Genomic DNA, 14,650 nt, shown 5'->3' on the forward strand with positions numbered 1-14,650 from the left:
AACAAAATCTCCTTTTTTAACCAGGTCTGTGGAGGCCAGATAGGCAAAACATACACATTGCATCTATGAAGATAAATCTCAGATTCCCTCATGTAAATGCAGATATAAATTATCTAGAAAACTACCCAGTGCTGGGAAATGTTGCTGTTGGGTTTTTTTTCTAGTTATTATTTTTTCAGTTGTGCACTATGAAACTAGAAACAGCATCTAGAATCCATAATCTTGTATGGGTTTAGATGATGTCTCTCCTAATTAAAACATGCCGCTTGGAAAAAACAATGCTAGAAAGTAAGCATGCAGGACCTTCAAAGTGATGGACATTTTCTCACCAGGTAAGATGCTTTCAGAGCTTCCACTGCTGCGTTTTGATGCAGCTGTTTCAATGAGTATGACATCCTGGCCAACTTTTCTTCCTGTACTTCCAGAACGTGAAATTAACAGCAGCAGCACAGCGCTGTGTTGATGAGGCATGCGGTGCTTATGACAAAACATTTTAGAAATATCCTTTTTGGTTTTGGACCTTAGGTCAAATTCTTGAAATGCATCTGTCTGCAGCTGACAGAAACTTGGTACTTCTGAAATAGGAGCTTTATTTATGCCTCAGTTTCATCTGAGACACACAGGTATGAAAATATTCCGAGGACAACAATACAGAGTACTTCTCTTTGCCATGCACCATTACAACACTCTTAAAATGAGCTGCTAGTACAACTACGACTGTAAAACAAAGAAGCCATCCTACTTGCTTTTGAGCTTTTGGGAAACATTTGAAAAGCACAAGGTTTGAACAATCTTCAACGCCTTGGTTAATTTATGAAGTGTTGACAAAGCACCAGAAAATTATCAGTCTGCCAGCAGATGTGCACTCACACTGGATGCAAGCCTGCCATTAGCAAAGCTGTTCTAAAGCTACACTGAGATAATGCACTTTTGGAAATGCATAAATGGGCCATTTCGATCCTGAAACCAGCTCTAAAGGCAATTAAAACATTGACTTAGATTTTTGGCACTGTTTCACTTTTATGACCTACAGTCACCAGACAGGCCCTATAGTCATTCTGGATTCTCCAGACTCGGGCATAATTTACAATTCATATTTTCTGTGTGCACAATACTATATATTAAATTAAGTCCAAGTTGTACTCCAGTTTTCATTTCCTGCAGTGGTTCTATCTAATCATATTAATCCTTTGACATTCTAAAGGATAAACACATCTCCAAAGAAAATTAATTAAAATACTTGTTTCTGAAACAGTAATCTGAAGATTCTTCTTTCATATTCACAACATACTCTTAAAAGCAGCAAGTCCTTGCAATATGCAGACTATATACATCCCAATTCTTTACGCAACAATCTTCCATGTCTGCAGGGAACTTCTGCTCTGAAGTGCCTTGTTCCTCCTGAAGCCTATGGAAGTTCTGTGTCCACATCTAAAAGCAGAATCTTGAGTCATTCAAATTTTAATTCTTCTGCTAAGTTTTTTCTCTTTGCCAAGAACCATAGACACCCCTATCAGTGTTGCTTAGGATCAAAGCAACCTACTTTTGTCTAGCTGAAAACACACTGAAAGACCTCCAGAATTTAAACTAATGGAGATGCTTTTATTCCCCTAATAGTTCTAACTTTCAAAACCAGCAACAAAACATGAAGAGAATAGTCTGCCTACTACAGAAAGAAATAAGGTCCATTGAATGTGTCTAGATACCCATGGCACAAAATATCAGGCAGGGGGGTTATTCAGATGGAATTGGTGCTTCTGAAAAACAAAAACACACAAGAAACTTTAAAATGCTACATGTTAAAAATAATGTGAAGGGCAGCTCTGCAGTAACACCAGCGCTAGCCAGCTCTAGTTACAGTCCATGACCACAGACAGTACACTATAAATGTCTGGCTTGAAAATGGAATAAAAATTAACATCTGTGAATGCGCTGGTATCTGGACAAGTTTATGGGGAATGAGCACCTGTATTGCTGAAATGTCAGCACTGCCTGAAGCTATGAATTTACACCTACATGTCTGTTGCAATGGAGATTAAGGTTAGTTATGACAGTCGTCATAAACTACTAACTTTCATTACTAACCAGAGAGAGATTCTGAAGCAATGCTGAGTCTAAAGGAGCAAGCAATACAGGGTTGCAGCCTTTCTCTTTACCCTCACTGCTTTCAGGGGACTGCTTCTCATAGATGGAAAAGACCTTAGAGGTGTGCACAATACAAAATCATTCTATTTCTCCCACAGCCCATTCACCTAGGAATGAGACTGTGTTTGGAAAAAGCAAAATGGTCCATGGCAGAGCTGTACAGTGGGGTGCTTGCCTTCCCTGAGGTACGTGCTGGCTACCACTGCCATGGGTAAGGGAACTGCTACCATCTCAATCTGGAACTTAAGAACCCTTTTTTCAATTAATGATTTCAGCTTTGCACTAAGAAAGTCCTCTGAATTTAACCAGAAAAGTCTTTAAAGTGTTACCCAAACCTAATCTCTATTAACTTTGTAATGTATCAAACAAATAGGGCATTAATGCATACCATGGCAAGTGCATCTGTTACTTTCCCTTCCATAACACTTTACAGATGAAAACACCGTATGTCTAATAATGGGGAAGAAAGATCAACCCAACAGATGGAAAAGGAAGTATTTCTGCTTAACTTTACAGATTTGTGGCTTTTTTTAAATTCTCACTGACAGACCCTTGTGATTGCATTGAAATAACTTATTTTATTTAAGATTTTCAACAACTTGTAAAAGATTCAAGTCCAGTTTTGGTTTTGTTAAATAAAATGTTAGCCACTCACCCATCCCACACAAAGCATCTACACTGATCTAATGTGCATGACTGGAAACATTTGGCACTGTAAGCTTAGGAGGGGCTCACCAAAAAGCTAAACTAGGAAAATTAACAGTTCCTCAGTAGTACCAAAAATGTGTCAAGGAAATCATCCATTTCCGTTTATTGCTAAGATTTTACAAATGCTATTCCAAAGAAACCAAACCAAATAATCAAACAACAAAACTACCTGAGAAACAGTAACAGCTTTCTAAAAAATCGAAGTTGAAAAATTAGAAAATGGAAGCCAAATACCGAAAACAGACCTTGCTGGAACAGACTATCATCTGGTGTAAAGTGATATGCAAGTGTGTTATGGAAGTCAGAGCTATGTCAATTCACACCTGCCAATGATCTAGCCAGCTGACTGCTGCTAGTCTTCTTTTTGATCCAGCAAAAGACCAGATGACTGTCTACCCATTCCGAAGCCTTTTTTTCAAGATGTAGTTACTATTTTACTGTCACAAATTTCTTTTAGTGCCCAGTTCCCTGAGCAAAGGAGTACACTTTAGTATTGAGACTGGAGTGCACACAGAATGTTCTTTACATGATCCCAATCAAGCATCAAAAGCTTGGCATTTGCAACAGAAATCATAACCACTTTGTACAACAGCTGTTCTCAGTCTCAGCACTGGTATCACTTTTCTATGTAAATATTAAAAAACCCACAAAATACAAGAATCCCTTCATTCAGATATCTATTTTTAGAAACACTACATAATGCTCAAGGTGCTTAAACTGCACACTATTGCCTCATTTAATGTAAAATCAATGAAAAGTTATTTCCATTCGACACAACCTGGCTCAAAGTCTTAAGAATGCCTTAACATGGAAGCTTTCAGCCTCACTGCAGATTCAGTGTCTCATCTGTCTACATTGTTCAACTATATCTGAAAAATAGAGCATGCTTTAATAGTATTCCTCAGAAAATGTACAGTTTATGTACTAAAGATATTTTAATAGATAAGTAGCGTGCTTTATACTAGAAAAACCAGCCACTCCAAAACTCTTTTTGAAAGGCCCCACCAGTATCAGCTTTGAAAACCCCTGGCACAAACTCATACTTGATGTAACTCTAGTGAAATCAACCGACTTCAAGCAAAGACGATACATCTAGTCCTTGTAGTTTGTAGAAAATTATGTCAATGCAATAAAACATCTACTTTAGTGTTTCCAGCAGTATTTAATTTTTTAAAAACAATGTTCTTGGAGCAGCCTATTCTTTTTGGGGTGCAGTCTTTATGTCACGTAGGTTTCACTATACTCTTTTCTTCTATCAGCTTCATCAGCACAAGGAAATAATCCTTTACCAGTTTTCTGTATGAAAGTCTCATCAATTTAAATGGAAATTCAATTGCATGCATTCCATTTAAATGACTGGCCTTTGTGTGGGAGGAAGGACTACCTGAATGATTCTAGCAGAAGGGCTGAAAGCTTAGGAAAGTTTGATTTGTATTACCATAATATTCCACTTTCTAAAAATTCTTATTACAGCAGTAATCACAATATTCTTAGAGAAAGATTTCTATTCTAACTGACAACCTGTCGCCTGACAAACCTTCTGTTGCAGGCAACAGAAATGTTTATGCAGTGCTATATGAGGCACAAAAGTTACTACGTTTAGGGTGAATTCTGTTAAGTCCATTGAGAGAATGCATTTTGTTCTTTTTGGATTAAAAAAAAAATTAAAAATAATAAAATAAATAGATAAAAACCCCTACCTACAATATGGAACAATTCGTTTTCCACAAAAAGTGAACAATTATAGATCATCATTAAAGCACCTTAAAAATAACTGAGCTTGCAGGAGCCAAATGTAACAGAAATTACAGCATTACTCATATTTTAGAGCTTGTTTCCAACAAAAATGAGGTTCTGACACACCATGCACCGTTTCTGCTATATATATTCTTTCTTCCTAAGTCATACTACTTAAAAACCAAAAAGGCACCTTTAACTAGCAGATACATTTACCATATTTTATAATACTTCAGTAGAGCTACAGCTGGTAGCACTGTCCATTTACTTATGAATTTGTCAAACTTTAACTGTGAAAGCTCAAACTTTCCACTCCTGGTATCTGTCTTAGTCTCATTTTTTTGACTGAAGTTTTTCATCCCAAGAAGGAGTCTGAAGGCAGACAAGAGGGGGAAATGCTTTATTTTTTCCCATGCTTCAAACATTGCGATAATTTTTTTTATTTTTATTTTTTCAAAATAGAAGTGCCTGTTTTATTTAATGAGCAAAATGAAGTCAGCCGAGGATGTGGGTTTGCGTCAAGAACTCATCCTCTGTCTTTATATGGAAATCTACCCAAATAAAGCCAGGCCACAAGATTCTGAAAAAATGCTGATAATCATACTCTGTACACGTTCAGTCAAAGCTTGTTAAAGTTCCACAGCTAAACTGCTGGAACAATCTCTTTACAAGAAGTGTATTCCACATCTGAGGCTAAAAGAGGCTGAGAAGTTTTCCAGCAGCTATAGGTATGTGGCTCCTGAGGTCTGTGTCAGGGGCAGGCACTGGAAATGAAAACAACTCTTTGCGCTTAATAGCCCCTTCAGCCTGTTGCAGGCAGCATGGACAAAGAAAGGAAGAGGCCTAATGCAAATGCTTGTACCTAAAATGCATAGAATACTTTGGAAAACCTTAGGACTGGTATGGAAGATATCAGACTGGATGATCAAGCCAGCTGAAGAAGGTACTGAGAAGAAAAAAAGTGAAACTGGAGAGAAGCTGGGGAACCTAAGTAGAAGGCGGCGAGATTGGAGGCAGAAGAAATGAGGAGAAGAGATGGAAAATATTAAACAAGGTACTAAGAGAGTGAGAAGTGAGACAGAGCGAGAAAATATAGTGGGACCACTTCTGCAAGAGGGAAGAAGCAGAGAGCGGTTGTATTTGGAGGAACGGCAGAAACGGTTGTGAGAAAAACCTTTGAACACCATGGCAAAGCATTTCATTGCCCTGTAGAATAGTAGAGGGCAAATGCTTTCTTCCATTAGCTCAACTGCAGTGATCTGATGAGTCCTGTAAACAGTGATGGATCGCATGATGGTATTCTGGTTTTGAAGGCTTTTTTGGTTTTGTTTTAAAACTAGAAGTTACACACAGTAAGTCAGAGGACATTAAAAGAATGTTTAACCTCAATTTAGAAGGGATTGTCCACGCAAGTACTATATAATTTGGCTCTTTCTTTTCCTGCAAGGTCCAATCTCAACTACATGATTACATACTATTTTTTCCATATGATCTGCAACTCATTCAGTGCGCAGAATGGACTTACTCTGAGGATAATCAGGAATGTTTAGTTAGAAGAGTTATTTACATAATCTGTCTTAGTGACTATAGAAGCTAGTAAGCATACAATGGACACAGAGAATAAGGAACATGAAAGACAGCCTGCAATTTGTGGAACTAGCTACTCTACTAGTTTGAGCAGAAAACGCCACATATGGTGCAATTTACTTAATCCAGTCCTTTCTCAGTTTGTGAACTATGTGCTTTCCACTCTGGGGTCTGACTGAAAACCTCCAAATTTGATTTCCAGCTGAGCTGTGAAATCATAATTAGAGTTTTGGCCAATGCAAATTTTGCTTTGACATTGTCAAGTAATAAATAGATAATGAACACGGGAAAAAAAAAAATCTAATCTCAATTACCCAACATGAAGCATTAAATTATTGAAGGCTTTCTTTAAACCACATTCTTCCATATCTCAGCTCCCTTTCTTATCATAGAGATTAGATCTTGTCACACAGCAGCTTTGTGAATGTTAAATCAAACACTGTAGTAATAGTATAAATGACTAGTCCTAGAGAATCTCATCTTCTGCGAGGAGCATTTTAAGGCAGGGAGCCAAAGGCTGAATAATAAAAATAACAACATTGAGTAGTGTATTACTAATAACTGTTGGTCTATGCAGGGTCCCTGGGGTAAAATAATAAATTATAAGGTAATTAAACAATTTTTCTGAAAAGACAAGAGTTACCATAGGATTGCTGACAAATCTCTAGTGCTGAAAGCTCTAAATCTTTGCAGGTTTGACTTTTTCATGTTAGAGAGTCCTTTTAATGGCACTTTGCTGCTCAAACTGAAACTACGCACCATCACAAAATATTGTCATCAAAAAGTGACCCAAAGTGAGGTCTAAAATCAGCCGTCAAGATAATTAATATGCTTGCTATCTTCAACAAATGATAATGCAAACAGAAATACAGAAAAAGAAAACAGTACATTGTTTGGCTGGAAAGTGACTCAATGTGAAGCCAAAACCCAAAGATAGTTTGCAGAAAAGAGCAGGGGGTGTTTCACTTGCTTCTTCCCTCTACAGATCATCCACTGCCCCTCCAACACTGCAGTGACAGATACAAAAAATACAGGATTGGCTTTTCCACAAAGAAAAGTCAAGAGTCTGAAGATAAACAGCCTTAGCAACCTATCACTAGAAAGAAGCTCTGTTTTATTAATTACACTTGCATGTCTCTATGTGAGCAATATGCTGCATGCAAAGGTTTTTTTTTTTCTGGACAAATACACAGCACACTTGATGAACATCTGACAGCGGGTGTTTTCTATACCTGCTATTAATAAGTTTAGTTAATAAATGTTCATAAAAACAATGTTTAAAAAAAGAAAAACTGTAAATCAATTGAGGGATTTCCCCTGATCCAAGTTGGTAGACATTTGCAGCTTCCTCTGCTTCAAAAACCTGGATGCAATTAAACTAACATGGATAAAATGCAAATTTTTTGTTCATTATAGGAGTGTTGTATAATTATGCTCAGAATTTCAAGCAAAGACTTTTGCCAACATGAGTTGACAAAAAGAAACAAAGACAAGCTGGAATGCCTCTAAATATCTCCCACAACATTTGTCTATATTGATAAATGACAACTACTCAAACTTACATTACCCTATTAAGCAAATCTACAATATGCCAGGAATGCAACTGTCTGACTACAAGTCTGAAGTCCCAAGTTTCACTGATACATTTCCTCTTCAAAGCTTGGCACAGAGGTTATGTCTGAACAACAATCAGGCCTGATCACCCTGCAGTCATGGTTTAGTGTTGAACGACAAAAACCACTGCATTTCAACAAGCACCCAAATGAAGTTTCCAACTCACTCCACAGTATTTTGAGTGCTAATGCTGCTATTCAGAACTGATGAAGTGATTGGATAACTGGATCTTTTCCCTCTTTCCTCTTCACCATGACACAGGCTTTTCATTTACTATAAGAATAAGAATGGTAACTTCTCAGACAATTCCAATTGCTGTGTGAAGCCTACCATTCACAGCTCACTGGGAAGTTAGGAAACAAACGTTTTAGGCAACTGACAGGCATTTTGGTTCTGATTTTGAGGCACTAAGAATTATTAACTTTTTATATCATGTAATTGCTACGCATAAATGAGGGTCTGAATTTTCAGCTGTTCTTAGACACAAATTAACTTCAACCAGTACACGGACTTCTCCAGCTTCACCCTCTAACAGGCTCAGAACTCGAAAAAAACCTTAGAGAAGAAAAATGCAGTATCGTACATTCTGAAGCACTACTGCTAACCATACCTTTGGAAATACTACTGTACATTAAAAATCAAGAAAATACGGATTGGGAAGTTGACAGAGCCTCTGGAAAATTTAGCTCCCAGAATGCTCAAGCTAAACCCATACATATTAATGGTGCTAAATGTGTACAAAGTGTCTAACTCCTATGCTAAAACATGGTAACTGTTTGTCACGTATAAACAGCTAGAACAGACAAGAGAATTTACTATGATACTTAGGAGCAATGGCATGAATTGCTCCTAATTCAAAAAGGATTTGAAAACTTAGGTTGAACATCACAAAGTTATTCAGACATTTTTACAAGAGGAGCAATTTTTTATACGACACTAACCATGGTCCATTGTCCTGAGTTATAATCATAATGGCTTGAGATATCTCATACTTACTGTGAAGTTACGTATGGCACTGCTTCAAAAGCACTACTGTTCTCTATGGAGTAAACATAACTGCAGTCAGCATGGGCCCTCACTACAGATTTTCCAAATTGATGATGTGAATCCCACTTCTTCTGTCATAACATTTCAGTGGGTGAAAGGGTTGGTGCCATTCATTAAAGATCAGAACTCAAACTAGAAGCACGTCCCAGAATGCCTCAGTTATAAAAAAGTTTGTTCTGCATGACCCAAGGCAGAGTTCATTATGGGGAGGTTGGCACTTCTTGCCTTAAAAAATTTAATTCTTCTATGTGTAAACTGAATATTAAAGTTTCTTCCCGTGTCTTTCGGATAATGCCCTTGCACTTTTTGAAGATTTTTATTACTGATATACATGCTCAAACTTTATCTTCCTGTGGAATATTTCTGGTTTACTGTCTTCAGGTGTTTATCCAAGGCTTCACTATGTTTTATTTATACCTTAATAAGTTGTCTTTGAAGAAAGACAAAAATCTCATCATTTCTGTTACAGATCCCAGGGGTCATTTCTCCTAACCTGGAGAATACAGGTTATGACTGTAGCCATGTATACATTACAAAATTTTTACCTGCACCTATCCTTTTAGCCTGTTTCTATAGTTCTTGGCATAACAGGGCATTAAATCATGACTCTTGGACTCCCAGATGCTAAATTAAAGTAACTTAGATTTATTGAACAAAGCAATTGACTTTTCAATTAAAAACCGTAAGCCTCTAGATATCAAATTTTTCTGAATTGTGTGATTCTGGCCTTATTGAACATTTATGAGGTTAGTAAGTAATTAACCTAGTAATAAATAATGTAAAAGAGCTAACTTAGTGTTCTGTTACTGGCACACTTGTGGAATAAACTATTTGAGAGTTTCTAAAGTTATCCCAACATATTTTTCCTAATGATTTAAGGCAGACAGTTTCTCATAATTAAGTTCTAACAGGAACATCATAATGCAAAACATTTTCTAACACAGTCTTCTCAGTTGTTAAAGAGGATGTCATAAAGCCACGGTGCAGAGATGCAGAGGAGAAAACTGAAGCTTAATCAAAGACGCCTCTATGCGGTTCTTTTTTTATACAAGGGGCAACTGATAGAACTACGTAGGATATTTTACAAGCACTATCTCTGTGCCTCTGCCTGGTGAGTTAAGACCCCATTAGTGGCAACACATTCTGAATTAATATTTACACAATTCTGCTTCAAATACCAAAATAACCAAAGAAAGAACAGCACAACCCAAAGTAATGTAAGCTTTTAATAAGTTTCCTATACACCCACAGAACGACAAGCTACCAAACGTACATACAATCCCACAGTGTTTGCAGGGAAAATTCCTCACAAAGTTAAATTTCCTCAGGAAAAGATATGTCATCATAACCCTGCTTTACCACTTCTGTCAAACACCTACTCTATACAAATACCAAAATGAAAATAAATATACCACACAGTAGCTCTTTGGGAATAAGAAAGGGCTTTTCAGTTTAAAAAAGAAAAGAAAAAGCACTCTTGGAAACACGTGGTCTTCTATTTGTCTTCACCTCAGTATATGAACACATCCTCACAGGCCCCATATCACTTCTGAAAAGACCTGTCTGGCAATTACAGTTTCGGTTCCATGCAAAATTAAACATTTCCGCTTCTACCTTTGTTCAAACTTGAAACATTGAAAATGTTTCATTTTCTGTAGTGTAGAAAAAAATTCAAAAATGCCTGGTCAGAATGCCAGCAAGCTGGTGAAACATCCTGAGATCCCAGGTGCCAAGGGAGCCTGCCAAGGCCTACCTATATGCTTAAGTGACAGAAAAGCAAAGCAGTCCTTAATGGACTCGACCTATTCCTGCAGAACACTTCAATTCTATTGAATTAGGGTTCTGCTTCCAAAAAAGTCTTTCAGTGGGAAAGTGTTAATACACACCAGTCAAATTAGTATCATTAGTGCCACTACTATCCTCTAGGAAATTAAATATATTAATTTACCCCATCATGGTAGATCTGGGGATTGGCCCTGAGCCTTTTACTTCACTTCATCCCTTCAACAGTAAAACCTCTTTCCATTTCCAAAACTGCTTTTCAGATACTTTGCATTCCATGCAAAGATGCCATTCGCAAGTGCTCTACGCACAGGAACACGAATCCAAGTTAAGAATTTGTATTTAGAACCAAAAGCTGAATTTTCCATAGCTGTACTACTAGAGTAATAATATGCATAGCTGAAGAGTCAGGGTAAGAAAGTAAAAATTTCTGTTTTCTGATTCTATCTATTCCCTGTGTACACTGCCGAAGCAGCTCGCGGCCTGAAGTTAATTTATAAATATATTCTCACAAAGAGCTAGTGACTTGGCAATGCTTGAGACAATTAATAACAAAAAGTGCTCAGTAAACAAGTGTTCCATTTGAGTTGTTTCCTTTGTCCTGGTAACAAACAACCCAAACAAGTTTGCATCCAAATTCTGCTTCACCTACAACCCCTGTATAATTCTCCCTCCTGTAATGCAGAGGGAAGTACGGAAGATTTACTCATCACTCCCCCATCTTGGAGGACTACAGATTATATTTGAAGAATCTTATTGTACTGCAAATAGCTCACGGTTTCAGTTAGATCTGACAGTACTGGTTGCTCGTAAAGGACAGATGTTTGCTCCCCATTCCCTGCTGAAGGAGGTGACAGGCAGCTGTATATTCTGAGGTGAATGCATACAAAGCCTATATGCAAGGTGCTGAAGAGGAGAAGCCACTTGTACAATAAGAAAATAGGTTTAATGACCTGCAAAAACACTTGAACAAACACAAGCACTTTGAGGTTCTCCCTAACCAAACCCCACAAGTTAAACTTTTACAAACCAAGCTGTCAGTCATGTAAAATGAGTTCAGCTATTAACGAAAAAACAATAAATGTACAATAATGAGGAAATGACCTAATGGACCAAGGCAGATTGACTTAATTTGTTATTAATTAACTGCCCTAAGGAGAAAAAGTAGAGAGAGTGGCCAAACACAACCATTAACAGAATACTTTCTGCTCAGTAAGTGAGATTTTCATTTCTGGTATGAACCAGGAAGTATTAAAAAAGAAAAAAGAAAAAGAAAGAAAAAGATACTGTTCTCTGCATGCTGACAAGATCACTGGTTCATGTCACTGCCGATAAATTAAATTAAAGCCCAGATACAGAAGCATTTAATCAGGAAGAACAAGCAAACAAGTGAAACACTATGGGCCTTGTTTTGCTCTTGTCTGGGCCTTTATACTAAAAATGTTCTTAGCAACTTTTTTATAATTATATTAATTAACGCATTCTATGGAGAAAAATAACTTTGAATAGCAATTAAAGCTTCTCAGAGGGAAAGAGAAATGTCACTGAATAAAGAATATCGCTATGTAGTGCTCCATGCCTAGCAGAAGCTACATCATCTACAATTTCAGTCTGTTATTAAAAGTCTCCTGTAATATAAATTATTTCTTTCTAAGTGCATTTAAACATGCAACAATGGCAAAGATGCAGCAACAGTACAGTACGCTCACTTATTTTTGCTCTTCATCTATAGAATTCTTCTGTTAAACAACAGTTTCTAAAACTGACATGACGTTATTTTCACTCCTGTTCCCCTACTACCGAAAGAAATCTGTCAATGGCCAAACCACTCATCATACTGACCTGCATGTTTTGCCACTGTCTAATTCACAAGCTCAGAGTCCTCTTTTCTCCAGCCCACTTGTCATTTTCAACAAATTTCCCCTACAACCCTTCCTTCTCCATACCTTGGCCATCTGGGATTACATCTTTCTTCTAGCTCATTTCTAACTTCCTCACCTCTCACCCCTTTTCCTCTGAAAAGAGATCTTTCCTGGAAAGGATCTTGTTACATTCCTGAAGTTAAGCAGAATACTGTCCAACATCTTGCCTTGATGTAGTAGGGGATGAAGTAAAGACTGGGATATTTGTGTACTGCAGTGAGCAAATTCAGCACAGAAAACTTTCCAAATTAATGCCCATGTACTAAGTTCATTTCCCATTTCCTTCAAAAAACAGCGTTTTTCAAAAGAGCGATTTGTACCAGAGACTATTCTCAGAGGCTCAAAATTAGCCCTTTCATGTTTTCCATTTCGGACAAATACACTAAAAGTTTCCTGACATTAGAGCTCTGCAATCAATTGCTCTAGTTCCAAATCAATGGACTTCATTCATAAAGCAGATGTAATAACTGCTACACTGAGAGACAAAAAAAGCACTCCTCTGCTTTGTTTAGGTCATGTTTTTCTTATCCTGATCATATGTTCTGTTGCTACATCTCCACTGAGCAGGCTTCCACTAAACAAAACAGGATTCCCAAGAGGCAGAAGAATCAGATGTGCACCCACTCAGAAAAATATGGCCTGTTGTTTAAACATATTGAGACCACTCGACCATCCTGCTTCTAATATCCAAATACAAGCTTCTTCAAGTTTGCAACATTAAGTTAGATTAGTAGCCCGTGTAAGACACAAATACTAGGAAGAGATACTTTAGGAAATACTGAAGTGACACTGCCAGAAACTGAGACTTTCAGCAGAATAAAAATTGCAAAACCTCACTACCTCCCACATAGAATGGGAGACTGCCTGAGAGCACAGAGCTACACCCAGCCAAACATTTTGAATGAAGTAATAACAGAGTAAGTTTTACTTAAAAATTAACACAGAACACATTTTCTGTCCAATAAACCAGGAAGGCAAAATCAAAGCATGTAAAGCTTGAATAGTGGTAAAAGTAGCATCTGTTATGGAACACACACAACACCATGGAAAGATTCTGGCGTGATTTAGGCTACTAGGTACTGGCTCTAAGTGGTATTTAGAGCATGACTAGCACTCCCAAAAGGTTAGCCTTATCTTATGGGATTCAGAAGCAGGGAATCTTCTTAACATGGCCTACCCTAACTCCATTTTTCCATTTCTTACATGGAAAAATATTAAAACTGTCTGTGACTCAACTTCTCCTTTTATAGAATTATAATTTTACGTATTGGTAGATTTAGCGACTGCTTAAAAGCCGTGAAGTTATGGTATTAGGTAGCTATAATATTATGCATCTACTTTCCGTATTCCCCAAGACACTAAAATAAGTTAAAAAAAAATTATTATTACTTAGAGACAGTGTTCAGCTTTACTTCTTGACTATGTGAACATTTAGCATACTAGGGAAAACCAACAGCTGCCCAGCAAATTAAATATAGGAAAACCAGACTTACATTGGTGTTGCAGAGTTTATATTGCTTGTAAGTGCCAATGCACACAATTGCTGCAGCCCTTTGAGGCTGAGGCTGACCCTGGACTGCTTGGTGTGATGCAGACCCATGATGATTTGAGTCACTGCTGTGAAACAGGCTTTGAGATACAGGAAACGAAGATGACTGATAAACTGACGGTCCCAGCGCTTGATGTCCAGCCTGAGGCCCACTTTCTTCTTGATAAAGATTCCCATGTTGAAGCGAAGGACTAGCTCCCTGAATGTAAGCATTCATGAGACTTGGACTCTGATGAAATACATGGTTCCTAGATGACTGTCGCTGTCTCCGAAGTTTCTGAGGCTGCTGACCGGTGTCTGTTTGCAAAGGTAAAATGTAGGGCACTTTTCCATATCCATACTTTCCTGGACCAATAGGATTTCTATTTCTGCTTCTAAAAACAGAGAAAGAAAGAGAAAACATTTACTGAATTCGTAAGTGAAGGAGCAGTTATTTACATGAATTGTTATTTGCCAGGCTTTGTAACGGCAAGGCTACAGAAATTTCTATCTTTTTTACAGAAAACATCTACAAGCTGTATACTTGCTTTGTGTTCTGGGAATCTACGAAGAAGGCTAC

The 14,650-nt window shown here is 37.5% G+C and overlaps 1 protein-coding gene across 4 annotated transcripts in view; it reads right to left on the reverse strand.

Annotated features, from left to right (window-relative positions):
- The window catches only part of THSD4 (thrombospondin type 1 domain containing 4), a 312,906-nt gene that overhangs the window by 218,180 nt on the left and 80,076 nt on the right, over positions 1–14,650 (reverse strand). For all 4 annotated transcript variants that reach the window (XM_065688400.1, XM_065688397.1, XM_065688398.1 and 1 more), the window contains exon 5: positions 14,036–14,465. In XM_065688400.1, the coding sequence (XP_065544472.1) occupies positions 14,036–14,465 (430 nt within the window). The remainder of the gene's footprint in view (positions 1–14,035; positions 14,466–14,650) is intronic.

Source organism: Lathamus discolor, chromosome 8 (genome assembly GCF_037157495.1).
Source record: "Lathamus discolor isolate bLatDis1 chromosome 8, bLatDis1.hap1, whole genome shotgun sequence".
NCBI classification, from domain to species: Eukaryota; Metazoa; Chordata; class Aves; order Psittaciformes; family Psittacidae; genus Lathamus; species Lathamus discolor.